This window comes from Lucilia cuprina, chromosome 3, assembly GCF_022045245.1.
Source record: "Lucilia cuprina isolate Lc7/37 chromosome 3, ASM2204524v1, whole genome shotgun sequence".
Taxonomy (NCBI): Eukaryota; Metazoa; Arthropoda; class Insecta; order Diptera; family Calliphoridae; genus Lucilia; species Lucilia cuprina.
In genome coordinates this window covers 3,095,914-3,109,316 of record NC_060951.1, presented here as the reverse complement: position 1 = coordinate 3,109,316, position 13,403 = coordinate 3,095,914, and the positions used below count along the sequence as shown (strand labels likewise).

The following is a 13,403-nucleotide window of genomic DNA, read 5'->3' as shown; positions in this document are numbered from 1 at the left end:
TAGATAGATAGATAGAATTGATACATATCCATGATTTTATAAAGGAAAGTATATCTGACAAAATTGTTGAAGATTTCGATCTTCAAGATATCTGGGGTCACACCATACAGGGTCAACAAACATACAGATAGATCGTCTTCTTTATATATCAGTATCGAGAATATATTACAAATATTATACGTTTTATATGTTTGGAAAATTATATTACAAATATTACAAACTGAACAATACTCTTTTATATTTACATTCTCAAAACGTTAGAGGGTATACAAAAGTCTAACGAATCAATTTTATAAGGGGTCTTAATATAAAAATATGTAGGAAAATGTAGGAAATTTTATAAAAGAAAAAGTGTTAAAACAATATAAAAGTTTACATTAGTTAATAAAAAGTAATCAATAATTGTTTAACATGAAGGGATTTTTAACTAAAGTATTTACTTTAGGGATTATAAACCGGATATATCTGACCACTGCAGAGGTGAACTTAAAAAAGTATAAAATTATTTTAAAAACAAAAATTTACTTAGACACAGTTTATCTTGCAGTTCAATTCGCAAGATATTGCTATAATATCGGGTAATCGAGCCCAACTCGGACAATTTCCATGGCATGTTGTGTTATGGATAGGCGAAATCGAATACGAAAGAGAGTTATGTGGCGGTTCTATTATATCCAATAATTGGGTTTTGACAGCTGCTAGCTGTGTGTATGAAAGCTATTCGGTGGATCTGATATTTGGAACAATAGAATTGAACATAAATAATATAACAATGACCTCTACAGTTATAATTATACATCCTGAATTTAATAGGGAAATTTTGATAAATAATATAGCATTAATTGAACTACCTACGACATTGGAATTCTCCGATATTATACAACCCATTCAATTGATGTCTTTAGCAGAGATTTCAAGAAATTTTACTGGTGTTGAAGTTATTGTGACTGGATTTGGTCGGACAGAACAAACAAATCCTAATTTATCACATTGGTTATTATGGGCTTCATTAGAAATTATCAATATAAGTGCATGTTCTAAGTCGTACGAAACACCAATGTCCGATAAAGAATTATGTACCCATGGTTTAGGTGGTTTCGATTCGTCTGCATGCGATGGAGATGTTGGTAGTGCATTAGTTTGGAAGAATAATTTTGAGCGTTTAATACAGATTGGCATATTTTCGTATACAAAACATAATCAATGTTCAATGTTTCCAAATGTTTTTACTAAAGTAGCTCCGTATTTTGGTTTTATTCGCAATTATACTGGTTTAAGTTTTGAATAAAAAAAGAATAAAAAAGAAGAAAAAACTTCAAATGTGTCGCTGAATAATAAGGAAATAAGCTAACCAGCAATGGGCGATTTGATAGATAACTAGATAGAAAGATACATTACTAGATAGTTTATACTACAACCAAAACAATTGCTTATTATGAGTTCTTTGATATCTAAGAAATCGGTTTGATATGGTGATTTCTTTAAGATAGATTTATAATTCTACCTATGACTCAATGAATGACCGTTTGGACTCACACGATACCAAAAGGACAGCGGATTGTTTGCCTATAATAAGCTTACTACGTTTGTTAACATTTGACAACGGTTGTGTATAAAATTTAGATTTCGACAACGAATGTTGTCGTACGTACGGACAACGGACGTTATTGATAAATTAGAAACTTTATGTTGTCAATTTGGCACCCTTATGTGTATGTATTTACAATTCATAACATATTCTCCTCTATCGACAATCATAATTTCACGTGAAATATGTTCCCTTTTCACTTTTTTCGTTCACTAACTTTTTTGTTGCTACAACAAGTTCACGATAACAATTTTCTATTCAAGGGAAATAAACATCTCAAGGGAACTAAATTTTCATTTCTATTGGCGATAGAGGTGATTATATCTCTTCAATTATTGTTCATTTAGATGATATTTCAAGCAAATAATTTGATATTTAAACGATATTTTACTATAAGTTACTTTATAAATCAATTATTTAGGCATTTTAGTTTTAGACATTTTACTAAAAAGATGAGTAATTTCAATTAAAGCTTACATCAATATTATTTATTTAAGTTACAATATAATAAAAGGAAATTGAAAGAAAATTATTAATAGTTGTGATATATCTAAAGAAAATAGTGATGAAAATAAGCATTTTATGGATCTTATATTGTCTATATGTCAATAATATATCAACAATATCAGGAGTAAGTTTTAATAACGATCATTAAAAGAAAACTTAATTAATTTAAACAATATATATATTGCAGTCCACTTCTCAGAGTGCAGCCATTATAAATGGTAAACTCGCTGAAGAAGGTGAATTTCCCTGGCATGTTCTTTTAATATTAAACGAAACCGAAACAATGTTTAAAATATGTGGAGGTTCGATTATTTCTAATAAATGGATTTTAACAGCTGCCCATTGTATTTATAATATTGCTCCACTTTACTTGGGATTTGGAACCATAGCGCTGCATAATATACCATTTAATATGAGCTCTACTAAATTTATTGTACATCCTGATTTTACAAAAAACTTTATCGACAATGATATAGGACTAGTTGAACTACCAACACCTTTAAATTTTACCACCAACATACAACCCATAGATTTGGTGTCCGCAGCAGATATTACAAATAACTTTCTTGGCGCTAAAGCTATAGTAAGTGGTTTTGGTCAGACAAAAAATCAAGTATATGAATATTCCCCTTGGTTAATATGGACCACGGTAGAAATAGTCAATAATAGCATATGTGCAGAGGCGTACAATGAACCAATGGATGAAAAGACTATGTGTGGTAGGGGTTCGGAAGGTGTACAATCGGGACCATGTGATGGTGATTCTGGCGGTCCCCTAGTAACGATAAGCGAAACTAATAAGCTTATACAAATTGGTATAGTAGCCTTTTCAAAGGAAGACAATTGTTCGATATATCCTACTGGTTATACTAGGGTAACATCATATTTGGATTGGATTCATAATGTAACTGGTTTAAATTAAAATTAATAAAAAATAAAACAATATAGACAATATTAGTTAGAAAAATCTATTATTTTATTTTTTGTTTAAATAAATCGACTATAGACAACAGATATCACTATAAACTAGACTAGACTTTAGACTAGATTATATAAACTAATAATATAGACTAGGCTATAAGCTAGAGTAAACTAGTCAACAGTATAGACTAGTCTATAAACTAGAAAACAGGCTAGAATATAGACTAGACCATAAACTAGACTATAGACTAGTCCATAAACTAGACTATAGACTAGAACATAAAATAGACTATAGACTAGACTATAGCTTAGACTATACACTAGATTATAAACTAGACTATAAACTAGTCCATAAACTAGACTACAGACTAGGCTAGACTATAGATTAGACTATAGACTAGATTATAAACTTGACTATAGATTAGACTATATACTAGACTACAGACTAGAGACTATAGACTGGACTATATACTACACTGCAGACTAGACTACAGACTAGATTACAGACCATTAACTAGACTATAGACTAGACTAAAAACTAGATTATACACTAGACTAAAAACAAGACTATAGCATGGACTAAAGAATAGACTGGTCTATAAACTAGTCTAAAGTATAGACTAGTCTATAAACTAGACTACATGCTATACAAAAGACTAGACCATAAACTAGACTATAGACTAGACTGTACCCCAGACTATAGACTAGACCATAAACTAGAGTATAGACTCGACTATAGATCGGAATAGGCAGAATTACAAAGATGCTACGGGCGACCCTGATGAGATCTCCACAAAATGAACAAGTCAGAGGTTAGTATGATTATATATTCTGAGTAGGCACTACCACGTCTATACAAAATTGAACGTGTGGATTCAGACGAATTTAGATAGCAGTTTTATTGCTACTATTAGACGTTAGATCCAAGTAACTTGGAAGTGATATTATTTCACTAACACCAATTGCAAAATTCCTAGGAATTTCGTTCAGGAACCAGATTTTCTAAACATTGACAAATAATAATTTTGCGAACAATAGGCCCGATAGTGGCCTGGGTGTATTTCATCGGTTTCGATGTAGTAGGTGTATCAACCTAACCTAACCTATAGACCAGATTTTATGCTGAACTATAAACTATAGAACTACAACGTTAAAGTTTATACATATAGATGTTATATACATACATAAATAAAATTATACTAAAAAATCTTTGAAAATTTCCAATTATATAAAGATGGTAACTGGAATAATTGACCAAAGAAACCTATTTTATAACAAGAAAATGCTTAACGAATCAATTTGATAATGGGAATAATGACAATTATATAAAAAACGAAATATAAAGAAAATATGAATTAGTATTTTTTTATAATAACAAAGGAACTATTAATTGACCAACATGAAGTATTTTTCGACTAAGCTGGTTATTATATTGATTATATGTCAAATATATCTAAGTACAGCAGACGTAAGTTTTTAAATACATAGAAAGATATATGATATGTACATATATACAAATTTGATATTAATTTATTTTTTAGGTAGATGCCAAGAATGAGGTAGGTTTTGAAAAGAACAAAGAAATAAATATATACTAATTTTAAAATAATTTATTTTACAGGACGATACCAAGAAAGAGGTGAGTTTTTGATGCAATTAGGAATGACATATATACTAATTTTATACCAATTTGGTTTTATAGTCCGATGCTAAAAGTGAGGTAAATTTTTTAATAAAAAAAAAAGAATTACATACTAATTTCAGAATCATATATTTTTTAGGTTAATACCACAAAAGAGGTGAGTTTTTAAGACAATAATGAAAGATATATACTAATATGATAATAATTTATTTTATAGGTCAATACCACAAAAGAGGTGAGTTTTTAAAGCAATAATGAAAAAATACATACTATTTTTTTATTTTATAGGTTGATACAACAAAAGAGGTGAGTTTTTGAAACAACAAAGAAAGATATATATACTAAATTAATTATAATTTGTTTTATAGGATGATGCCACAAAAGAGGTGAGTTTTCGAACAATAATGAAAGAGATATATACTAATTTGATAATAATTTATTTTAAAGGTCAATACCACGAAAGAGGTGAGTTCTTAAAGCAATTAGGAATGAAAATTAATATGATAATTTATTTTATAGGTCAATACCAAGAATGAGGTAAGTTTTCAAAACAAGATAGAAATAAGTATATACTAATTGGACAATAATTTATTTTATAGGCATATACCAAGGAGGAGGTGAGTTTTTAAAACAATAATGAAAGAAATATGTACTAATTTGTTAATATTTTGGTTTGATATAGTCTGATGACAATAAAGAGGTGAGTTTATGAAGCAGTTATGAATGAAATACTAATTTGATACTAATTTGGTTTTATAGTCTGATGCCAAGAATGAGGTGAGTTTTTAATGCAATTATGAATGAAATATGTACTAATTTGTTAAAATTTTTGGTTTTATAGTCCGATGACAAGAATGAGGTAAGTTTTAGAAACATCAAAGACATAAATATATACTGATATCATAATAATTTATTTTATAGGATGATGCAACAGAAGAGGTGAGTTTTTGAAAAAACAAAGACATAAATATATACTAATTTCATAAAAATTTATTTGATAGGATGATACAACAGAAGAGGTGAGTTTTTGAATCAACAAAGATATTAATATATACTAATTTTATAATAATTTATTTTATAGGATGATACCACAGAGGAGGTGAGTTTTTAAAACAATAATGAGAGAAATATATACTAATTTGATAATTTATTTTATAGGTCGATACCACGAAAGAGGTGAGTTTTTAAAGCAATATAGAACGAAATATAGACTAATTTGTTAAAATTTTGGTTTTATAGCCTGATGCCAATAAAAAGGTGAGTTTTTGAAGCAATTGGGAATGAAATATATATTAATTTGATTATAATTCACTTAATAGGTCAATACAAAGAATGAGGTAAGTTTTCAAAACAACAAGGAAAGAAGTATATACTAATTAGATAATAATTTATTTTACAGGCATATACCAAGGAAGAGGTGAGTTTTTGAAAGAAAAACGAAAGAAATATATACTAATTTGTTAATAATTTGGTTTGATATAGTCTGATGACAATAAAGAGGTGAGTTTTGGATGCAGTTATGAATAAAATATTTACTAATTTGATACTAATTTGGTTTAATAGTCCGATGACAAGAATGAGGTGAGTTTTTAATGCAATTATGAATGAAATATGTACTAATTTGTTAACATTTTTGGTTTTATAGTCCGATGACAAGAATGAGGTAAGTTTTAGAAACAACAAAGACATAAATATATACTAATTTCATAAAAATTTATTTCATAGGACGAAACAACAGAAGAGGTGAGTTTTAGAAACAACAAAGACATAAATATATACTAATTTCATAAAAATTTATTTCATAGGATGAAACAACAGAAGAGGTGAGTTTTTGAAACAACAAAGACATAAATATATATTAATTTTATAATAATTTATTTTATAGGATGATGCCACAGAGGAGGTGAGTTTTTAAAACAATAATTAAAAAATATATACTAATTTGATAATTTATTTTATAGGTCGATACCACGAAAGAGGTGAGTTTTTAAAGCAAAATAGAACGAAATATAGACTAATTTGTTAAAATTTTCTTTTTTTTAGCCTGATGCCAATAAAAAGGTTAGTTTTTGAAGTAATTGGGAATGAAATATATATTAATTTGATTATAAATCATTTTATAGGTCAATACAAAGAATGAGGTAAGTTTTTAAAACAACAACAAGGAAAGAAGTATATACTAATTAGATAATAATTTATTTTACAGGCATATACCAAGGAGGTGAGTTTTTAAAACAATAACGAAAGAAATATACTAATTTGTTAATTTGGTTTTCTAGTCCAATGACAAGAATGAGGTAAGTTTTAGAAACAACAAAGACATAAATATATACTAATTTCATAAAAATTTATTTTATAGGATGATACCACAACAAAAGAGGTAAGTTTTTAAAGCAACATTTGAAAAAAATATATATTTATTTCATAATAATTTATTTTATAGGTCAATACCACGAAAGAGGTGAGTTTTTAAAGCAATAATGAAAGAACTGTATACTAATTCCATAATATTTTTTCTTATAGGTCAATACCACGAAAGAGGTGAGTTCTTAAAATAACAAAGAAAGAAATATTTACTAATTTGTTAATAACATGGTTATAGTCTGATACCAAGAATGAGGTAAGTTTTTTTTAAATAACAAGAAAAGAATTAATTTAATTCAATTTATTTTTTAGACGAAATCTGTAAAAGATGTAAGTTTTTCATAATCACAAGGAATAAAAAATGTATATACTAATTTGATAATTTGTTTTGTAGTCTTAGACCAAGAATGTAGCCATTGTATGAGAGTCAAGGGCCGAACAAAGGTCAATAATATCATAGGATAACAATATATTTGGATTATATTCATAATATAACGGTTTTAACAATTAGTTAAATTATATGTAATATATAAGTAATAATAAAAATGTTTATAAAAACAATTATGATTATAAGAAACTACTTTTGTTTTGCTTTATAAACTTTCTGAAATGATTAGGAATCTAGAATAGTTTCTTTCTAGATTATTCGTTAAAGGGTCGGAAAAAGAAAGAAAACAATATTTTTGTATTTATATTAGAACTGAAAAAGAGGCGAGGGTTAGGTTGTTTGTTTAGAGGCTGCTAAGGGTATATTTTGTGACAATTTTAACATTAGATATTAGGGTTCTCTCGTTGATCGTCTTATGTTGTATACACTGTTATAAGATCTTACAATATTGACAGAAAATATCTGTATCTTGTAGGTGTCAACGTACAAGTCTTGTCTTTCAACATTTTACGTAACAGTCCACTACGCGCGAAAAGTTAAGTAGCCTCCATTTTGACGGAGAGATGATTTTTCTGTCAATAAAAATCATACGAAAATTTAAAAGTTCTGCCAACATTGTAAGATCTGACAACCTTATATATGTATGCTTTAGTATGTGATAAGAAGTTCTTGCATAGATTTACTTAACTGTAGTTATAGTACTTTTGTTAGAAATGTTTTGGAAACCATCAATTATTTTAGTTATATATGCCTATAATCTTCAACTACAGTACAACGAATCAATTAATAAATGAAATTGAAAATTATAGCGAGAAAATTTTTAAAAGTTATACCTTTTAAATAAATAAAAAAAAATATAAAAAAGAAAAACATTACACAAAGTATGCATCTAGTAGTAACTGAATAAAATGGCGGGAGTTTTGCTTAAACTTGTCCTTTTTGGTATCATATGTCAGATACATCTGACTATTATAGCGGTAAGTTTTAATATATATAAGATACTATACAAGTTTTTACAATTTAATTAACAGTCTTATGAACAAAGTGCACCCATAGTATCTGGAAAGAAGGCAGCACGGGGTCAATTTCCCTGGCATGTTATCATATGGGTAGATGAAGAGGATGATGATGTCGACACTTGTGGCGGTTCTATTATATCTAATATATGGATTTTAACAGCTGCACATTGTCTAGATGGTGAAAATTATGCTGCACTAATATTTGGCACCATAGATGTTTGGAATTATCAACTTAATATGAGTTCTTCAACATTTTTTCTACATCCCAAATTTGATCCAGATACGCTTTTCAATGATATAGCCTTAATTAAACTACCTACAGCCTTAAAATTTAACAAAAATGTAAACAAAATTGATTTGATATCTTCAAAGGAATCGTCAAACAATTTTTTGGGTGCACAAGCCATTATAAGTGGCTTTGGTAGGACAAGAGATGCATATGTGAACTTATCTCGCTGGTTACTGTGGGCCACTGTAGAAATTGTCCCTAATACGGAATGTGATAAGGCATTTAAGGAGAAAACACCTGATACTGTTATGTGTGCAGTAGGCGCGAATGGTACTAGAATGTCTGGATGTGATGGTGATTCTGGTGGCGCTCTTGTTTGGAAAAATTCAGCTAATAAATTTGTACAAATTGGTGTATATTCTTATGCAACGCCAAGAAAATGTTCAGAATTTCCTTCTGGCTATACTAGAATAACTTCATTTTTAGATTTTATTAGAAATGTAACGGGTTTAAAGATTGATTAATTTTAAGATGGAAATTTCTAAAAGAACTATAAAGGAATGATATCAATACAGTTGAAGCAAGAACGAAATATATACTAATTTGTTAATAGAACTTGGAACGGATAGTCAATAGTATGGTATCCGACAAACACCTATAATTTAAGCAGCATGCTTATGTAAAGGGACAATCGGTGGCGGTATGCATTGACATCGAAGGCGCCTTCAATAACGTGCACACTGATACTCTTATATAATTTCTATATCAGTTTTATGTTGACCAGGTGCTCCATAACTGGATCAACTAATGCTAAAGTACAGATGAATAAGCTGCGAGATGTACGATATAATTATCGGGAAAAATGTATTACTCGGTATACCACAGGGTGGCATTTTGTCACCTTTACTCCGAGTTACCACGATTATTAGCGTCCTAAGGATAGAATCAACAAGGCACATCGGTGCTGGGCGATATGTAGGAGAACTATAGGTATGAAATGGGGTCTTAGTCTTACTATGACAAATTGGCTTTACACCAATTCTTGCTTATGCTTTAATAATCTGGTGGACTGCTTTAGACAATAAGTGCAATATCAAACTGCTAGAGGGGGTTTAGCGTACATGCTGCATGGGTATAAGTGGTGCTATGTGAACTGCTTCAACTAAGGCTCTTGAAACAAATTTAAGATATGAGGCGGCTCTTAAAGCCGAACGGCTTTTTACTTTAGGCGAACTGGCCAAAAGCGTTTATAGAACACGTCATCAATGTATACTGGACACATTGGAAGGTTATACACAATCATCGGACCTATCTGATTGTATACCGGACACAGAATATGTCGGAAACTTTGAAACGCTGATCCAAGATACAATGTCTTGGTCAAGCTGAACATTAGAGCAAATACCAGTAGGAATCCGTTGTTACACGGATGCCTCTAAGTTGTTGGATGAATTGGGGCTGCGGTTCTATATTGAAGATCAAGAAGCAGAAATATACATACCACCGTTTACCAAATCATAACACAAGTCCACAGCGCTTAATATATTTACCGACAGCAAGAAGGCAATTAATGCGATAAAGGTGATAGAACTAAATCTAAGAGCGCATTGGATTGTAAGGAAGCTTTAAATCAATACTCTCTCAGAGGTAAGGTTCACAACATATGGGTACCAAACCACTCGGGAGTAGTCGGTAACGAAAGAGCGAATGTAATAGCTTTGAAGGGAAGGGAGCTCGAGGCAGTTAAACTGACAAACGCAAAATCATTCGACGCAACAAAAGCTGAACTAAATATATGGGTGAGAGAATCCCATAAGGCCTCTTGGAATAATTAAGCAGTGCGTAGAACCACAAAGATCCTAGGCGTATTTTTGTATTTATATTGGAACTGAAAAAGAGGCGAGGGCTAGGTTGCTGCTAAAAGTATATTTTGTGATAATTTGAACGTTAAATATTATTATGGAACATTTTTCATCTTTAATTCTTTTTTTGGGTTCTTTCGTTAATAGTCTTAAGCTATGTTGCATACACTGTTATAAGATCTTACATTGTTGACAGAAAATATCTATATCTTGTGGTTGTCAACGTACAAGTTTTGTCATGCAACATTTCACGTGGTAGTTAACTACGCGCGAACAGTCAATTAGACTCCGTTATGACGGAGAAATGATTTTTCTGTCAATACTTTGAAAATTTCCCAACATTGTAAGATCTTACAACCGTGTATATGTATGCTTTAGTATGTCATAAGAAGTTCCCGTATAGATTTACTTAACTGTAAAATTCTTTTGTTAGAAATGATTTAGAATGGAATTAGAATATCAATTGCTAAAAGAAACTACAGTATAACGAATTAATTATTGAATGAAATCGAAAATTATGGCGAGAAAATTTTTAAAAGTTATACCTATAAATAAATAAAAAATTATTAAAAGGAAAAACATTACACAAAGAATGCATCTAGTAGTAACTGAATAAAATGTCTGGAGTTTTACTTAAAGTTGTCCTTTTTGGTATTACATGTCAGATATATCTGACTACTATAGCGGTTAGTTTTAAAATATATAAGAAGATACTATATACGTTTTTATAATTTAATTTACAGTCTTATGAACAAAGTGCACGCATAGTAGCTGGAAATAGGGCAACACGGGGTCAATTTCCCTGGCATGTTGTCATATGGGTAGATGAAAAGGATGGTAAAGTTGACAATTGTGGTGGTTCTATTATATCCGATATATGGATTTTAACAGCTGCTCATTGTGTAGATGGTGAAAATTACGCTGCACTAATATTTGACACCATAGATATTATGAATTATCAAATTAATATGAGTTCTACAATATTTTTTCTACATCCCAAATATGATCCAGATACGCTTTTCAATGATATAGCCCTCATTAAACTACCTACACCCTTAAAGTTTAATGAAAATTTAAACAAAATTGATTTGATATCTTCAAAGGAATCGTCAAAAAATTTTGTGGGTGCTCAAGCCATTATAAGTGGCTTTGGTAGGACAAGAGATGCATATGCGAACTTATCTCGCTGGTTACTGTGGGCCACTGTAGAAATTGTCCCTAATACGGAATGTGATAAGGCATTTCAGGAGAAAACACCTGATACTGTTCTCTGTGCAGTAGGCGCGAATGGTACTAGAATGTCTGCATGTGATGGTGATTCTGGTGGCGCTCTAGTTTGGAAGAATCCAGATAATAAACTTGTGCAAATTGGTGTATTCTCTTATATAAAGCCAAAAAAATGTTCGCAATATCCTTCCGGCTATACTAGAATAACTTCATTTTTAGATTTTATTAGAAATGTAACGGGTTTAAAAATTGATTAATTTTAAAATGGAAATTTCTAAAAGAACCATAAACGAATGAAAACAATACAGTTAAAGAATCTTGTTCTTATTGTTTAACATTGTTGGTGAATGTTCTTCTCAGAGTTAAAACTTTCGTTTAATACAACTATTGCTGAGTTGTCAATCTTTGACCGATTGGAAATCTTTTTGGAGCGTATTTTGAATTAAAGTGGATACGATTTGTTGTAGTTTTTTTAATAATGTATCGTAAATTTCGAAAGATGTTTCTATATATGGGACTTTGGGAACATTATGTAAAGATTCTTTTAGAACTGCTGCAAAAGAGAATCATGAATCAGAATCTTTATCATTTGAATCGAATGGAGATTCTTGGTTGCCTTCTAAAAGTGATTTTGAACAGAACGAGAGCCAAAAAATTGATGCGATTTTATGGGAGTTGGGGTTGTACTTAATCATAGAACCAAAAATTTACAAATTATTCGTATAAAAACCTTTAAACGTCTGTAACAAATTAGTTTAATGTTAAAAAAATGTCTAACGAATCAATTAATCAATAAAATTAAAACAAATAATCTATTTTTAAAACTAACATTATATATTAAAGAAAACTTAAAGAAAATAGACTTCAGTTCATATAAAATCTTTAATTTGTTAAACATGCAGAGCTTTTCATTAAAAATAATTATTTTAGGAATCATATGCCGTTTATATCTAACAACTACAGCGGTAGAATCTTAAAACCAACAAAAAAATCACCTATTAATCTAATAAATAACTTGATAATAATTCGTTTTTCAGTCAAATTCTCAAAGTGCACCCATTATATCTGGTACGCGGGCTAAACAAGGTCAATTTCCCTGGCATGTAATTTTAGCGATATATGCAACACAAGAAGAAGAATTAGAGATATGCGGCGGTTCTATTCTTAGCGAAAAATGGGTTTTAACTGCTGCTCATTGTATTCATGACATTCAAGTCCTTGTAATGGCCTTTGGAACCATTGAATTTGACGAAACACCAATTTTAATTAACTCTGATGAATTCTTTATACATCCCGAATTCGATGAAGTAAATTTGTTTAACGACATTGCCCTAATTGAACTACCGACGCCATTGAATTTTAGCGACAATATAAAAGCCATTGATTTAGTATCTTCCAGTGAAATATACAATAAATTTATTGGTGTACAAGGAACTATAAGTGGTTTTGGTACAACATGTGAACGAAGTAAAGAAAATTCCGAATGGTTATTATGGACCACTGTTGAAATTGTTAATAATACTGAATGTGATAGGGCGTTTCACGAACAAACGCCTGTTACAGTTATGTGTGCTATTGGTTGGAATGCTACCAAACAGTCACCGTGTGTTGGTGATTCTGGTGGTGCTTTAGTTTGGAAAAATGAAAATGATACAT

At 30.0% G+C, this 13,403-nt stretch overlaps 3 protein-coding genes and 2 long non-coding RNA genes across 5 annotated transcripts in view; 4 read left to right on the top strand and 1 right to left on the bottom strand.

The window, feature by feature from the left end:
* LOC111684933 (DNA-directed RNA polymerase III subunit RPC1) overlaps nucleotides 1–13,403 on the bottom strand; it is a 66,694-nt gene that overhangs the window by 27,782 nt on the left and 25,509 nt on the right. The window lies entirely within an intron of this gene.
* Nucleotides 5,416–7,505, top strand: LOC124418743. The gene is made up of 3 exons (XR_006940193.1): nucleotides 5,416–5,435; nucleotides 7,335–7,352; nucleotides 7,417–7,505. It is a non-coding gene; the product is annotated as an uncharacterized LOC124418743 (long non-coding RNA).
* On the top strand, nucleotides 6,700–7,040 carry LOC111682549. The gene is made up of 5 exons (XR_006940194.1): nucleotides 6,700–6,719; nucleotides 6,782–6,799; nucleotides 6,865–6,879; nucleotides 6,938–6,955; nucleotides 7,018–7,040. It is a non-coding gene; the product is annotated as an uncharacterized LOC111682549 (long non-coding RNA).
* LOC111682548 (chymotrypsin BI-like) lies at nucleotides 8,301–9,250 on the top strand. The gene is made up of 2 exons (XM_023444520.2): nucleotides 8,301–8,387; nucleotides 8,442–9,250. Exons 1-2 carry the CDS (start codon nucleotides 8,319–8,321, stop codon nucleotides 9,180–9,182), a joined length of 810 nt encoding a protein of 269 aa, XP_023300288.2. The 5' UTR covers nucleotides 8,301–8,318; the 3' UTR covers nucleotides 9,183–9,250.
* On the top strand, nucleotides 11,114–12,057 carry LOC111682547 (chymotrypsin BI-like). The gene is made up of 2 exons (XM_046946007.1): nucleotides 11,114–11,206; nucleotides 11,264–12,057. The coding sequence occupies exons 1-2, from the start codon at nucleotides 11,138–11,140 to the stop codon at nucleotides 12,002–12,004; spliced, it is 810 nt and encodes a 269-aa protein (XP_046801963.1). The 5' UTR covers nucleotides 11,114–11,137; the 3' UTR covers nucleotides 12,005–12,057.

Bases quoted from the DNA above. Each gene is read 5' to 3' on its own strand.
- LOC111682548 (XM_023444520.2), top strand. From the start codon at position 8,319: ATGGCGGGAGTTTTGCTTAAACTTGTCCTTTTTGGTATCATATGTCAG. The intron at 8,388-8,441 runs GTAAGTTTTAAT...TTTAATTAACAG, and splicing joins TACATCTGACTATTATAGCG to TCTTATGAACAAAGTGCACC.
- LOC111682547 (XM_046946007.1), top strand. From the start codon at position 11,138: ATGTCTGGAGTTTTACTTAAAGTTGTCCTTTTTGGTATTACATGTCAG. The intron at 11,207-11,263 runs GTTAGTTTTAAA...TTTAATTTACAG, and splicing joins TATATCTGACTACTATAGCG to TCTTATGAACAAAGTGCACG.